Source organism: Hypanus sabinus, unplaced genomic scaffold (genome assembly GCF_030144855.1).
Source record: "Hypanus sabinus isolate sHypSab1 unplaced genomic scaffold, sHypSab1.hap1 scaffold_355, whole genome shotgun sequence".
Classification (NCBI taxonomy): domain Eukaryota; kingdom Metazoa; phylum Chordata; class Chondrichthyes; order Myliobatiformes; family Dasyatidae; genus Hypanus; species Hypanus sabinus.
This window is the reverse complement of record NW_026781255.1, coordinates 144,737-147,249: the sequence shown is the minus strand read 5'-3', so window position 1 is coordinate 147,249 and position 2,513 is coordinate 144,737. Positions and strand designations below refer to the sequence as shown.

Below are 2,513 nucleotides of genomic sequence, written 5' to 3'. Positions count from 1 at the left end.
GTGGGGGTGGGGAATTGGGGAGAGGTGATTTGATAGAGGCGTATAAGCTGGTAAGAGGCATAGATAGAATGGAGAGGCAACAACATTTTCCCAGGGTGGAAATGACTAATATGAGGGGGCATAATGTTAAGGTGATTAGAGAAAAGTATAGGGGTTTGTCAGAAGTAGTATTTTTTTAACAAAATGAAAATGGTGGTTGTATGGAATGCACAGCCTGGGTAGTGATAAGGGTAGATGCATCAGTGAGATTTAAGAGGCTTTTAGATAGACACATGGATGAAAAAAAATGGACAGCCATTTGAGAGAGTAAGGATCAATTGATCTTGGAGCAGATTAAAAGTTCGGTGCAACATCATGGGCCAAAATCCCTGCATTGTGTTATATTGCTCTATGTCTTGCCCAGCTCAGTTTAAGCCCTGAGAGGAGTGACGAGAGCTGTGAAGGCCTTTAAGGCCCAGAAATAAAATATGCGATTTTCATTTTAATGACAGAGATGGTATCCTATAGGTAGATTTGTTTTTCTGCTGGGATGGAATGCTTCAGGTCAATTAAACTTTCAGCAGCGTGTAGGGCTCTGCCTATTCCTTACCTCACCACCATTTTGGGGTCAATATTACAAAGCATTAGTGAACCTCATTACAGTCTAAACTTCCCATTCTTCTCAAGCATCATGTAAATGTAAAGTACTTTGAATTAATCCATATTTTTCTCTACTTCAGGTGAAAGATGAGCGGACATTGGCGATTCTATGAGAAAGTAGTGCTGGGTGTTGTTATTACTCTGAGATTGTTATTCGTCTTCTGGGGTAATGACCAACGTCGAGAGATTGATGTTGCAGAAACTGTTCATCGCAATGACCTGCCCAAGGTTGTTACTGGTGATGCAACTGAATCAGTGCTCAAGCCAAAGTGCCACGCGAACACGACATTGCTGCACCTGTCCTCATTTCATCAAGAGAAAGAGCACATAAAAAACTTCTTGATGTATAAACACTGTCGAGAATTTGACATGATTCAAAATGTTCCAGACAAATGTGGTGGTCGAGAAGAATCTCAGAATGTCTTCCTGCTCCTGGTCATCAAATCTCACCCTTTCAACCAGGATCGGCGGGAAATGATAAGGAAGACCTGGGGCAGAGAACGCGAATTCAATGGGGTCCTAATTAAGAGAGTCTTTATTTCTGGTGTCTCTCCTGACCAAAAAGAAAGTAGGAAATTGAATCAGCTGTTAGCCATGGAAAACAGAGAACACAGAGATATCCTACAATGGGATTTCTTGGATACCTTTTTCAACCTCACCCTCAAACAATACAAGTTGCTGCAGTGGGTCAGTGAATTTTGCCCCAGTGCTAAATTCATCTTCAATGGAGATGATGATGTCTTTGCCAATACCGATAACATGGTTGATTACTTGCTAGACATGAAGGTTCACCAACACCTGTTTGTGGGCCGTCTCATTTATGGGTTTGGACCCAAACGCCAGAAGTCGAGCAAGTATTATGTGCCAGAAATAGTGACCACCATCAAGTCGTACCCACCATACATTGGTGGAGCGGGCATACTTATGTCTGTGTATACAGCTCACATCATTTTTCACATAGCCCAAGACCTTGAACTATACCCCATTGATGATGTATTTTTGGGGATGTGTCTGGCCAAGGCTGGACTAGCCCCACACTCCCATAGCGGATTCAGGACAGCTGGAGTCAGGGTTCCTTCAACCCAAGATGAATCTTTCAATCCTTGCTATTACCGTGAGTTGCTGCTAGTGCACCGTTTCCGGCCTTTCGAACTGCTACTGATGTGGGATGCGGTGCATGATGCCAATCTGAAGTGTGCTCGTGCTCCCCAGGAGTCTGCATCCACGGAAAGGACCACATGAGTCATGAGAGAATGTAGCAACTGCTGGAAAGTAATGCAGTTTGTGCACATGTGTTAATCAGTTGTTTATGCAATGTAAGAGGTTTAATTCCTAACTTCTATTGGAGTATACATTAATTCATAGAGTTGGTGCCTTTCTACATTCTACTAATGTTTGAAAAGCTGTTAGGTGTCATCACTCAGCCTAATTATTACTGCAGCCATAATGACATTACAATATTGCCAGGAGCACCACAATTTAAGTCATTTGTAAAGTTATTCCAAGTGAGCAGTCCTTGTTGCATTGCGTGCAGATGGGTACAGCATGTTCACTTGGGGCATTTGTATAATAAGCCACCAATAAAATTTCAGGTAACAGTTATTTCTGTGTATTTTCTTCTTGCCGTTTCTTACATGACACTTGCAAAATGTGAAAGAGACAAATGTATTTCTTGGACTGGAACTGTGAGAACAACAAAGAATCTAGATCTGAAATTGTCTCAGGGTTGGAGGAATGGAGAAACTTATGGTCATCACTTCTGTACTCAAATGTCAGCCTGCACTGTGTCTGTGTAACTACATATCAAATAAAAGCACACACGCACGAGATGGCTTGAACTGGAGTATTTACATTGCAGAGAGGGAAAGAGATCA

At 42.1% G+C, this 2,513-nt stretch overlaps 1 protein-coding gene across 1 annotated transcript; it reads left to right on the top strand.

Annotated features, from left to right (window-relative positions):
- Window positions 1-726: 726 nt before the first annotated feature.
- Window positions 727-1,881, top strand: LOC132388585 (N-acetyllactosaminide beta-1,3-N-acetylglucosaminyltransferase 3-like). Its single transcript, XM_059960959.1, has one exon. The coding sequence runs from the start codon at window positions 727-729 to the stop codon at window positions 1,879-1,881; it is 1,155 nt and encodes a 384-aa protein (XP_059816942.1).
- The last annotated feature ends 632 nt before the right edge of the window (window positions 1,882-2,513 follow it).

What these genes read in the sequence shown, in the direction of transcription:
- LOC132388585 (XM_059960959.1), top strand. Translation starts at nt 727, where the DNA reads ATGAGCGGACATTGGCGATTCTATGAGAAAGTAGTGCTGGGTGTTGTT.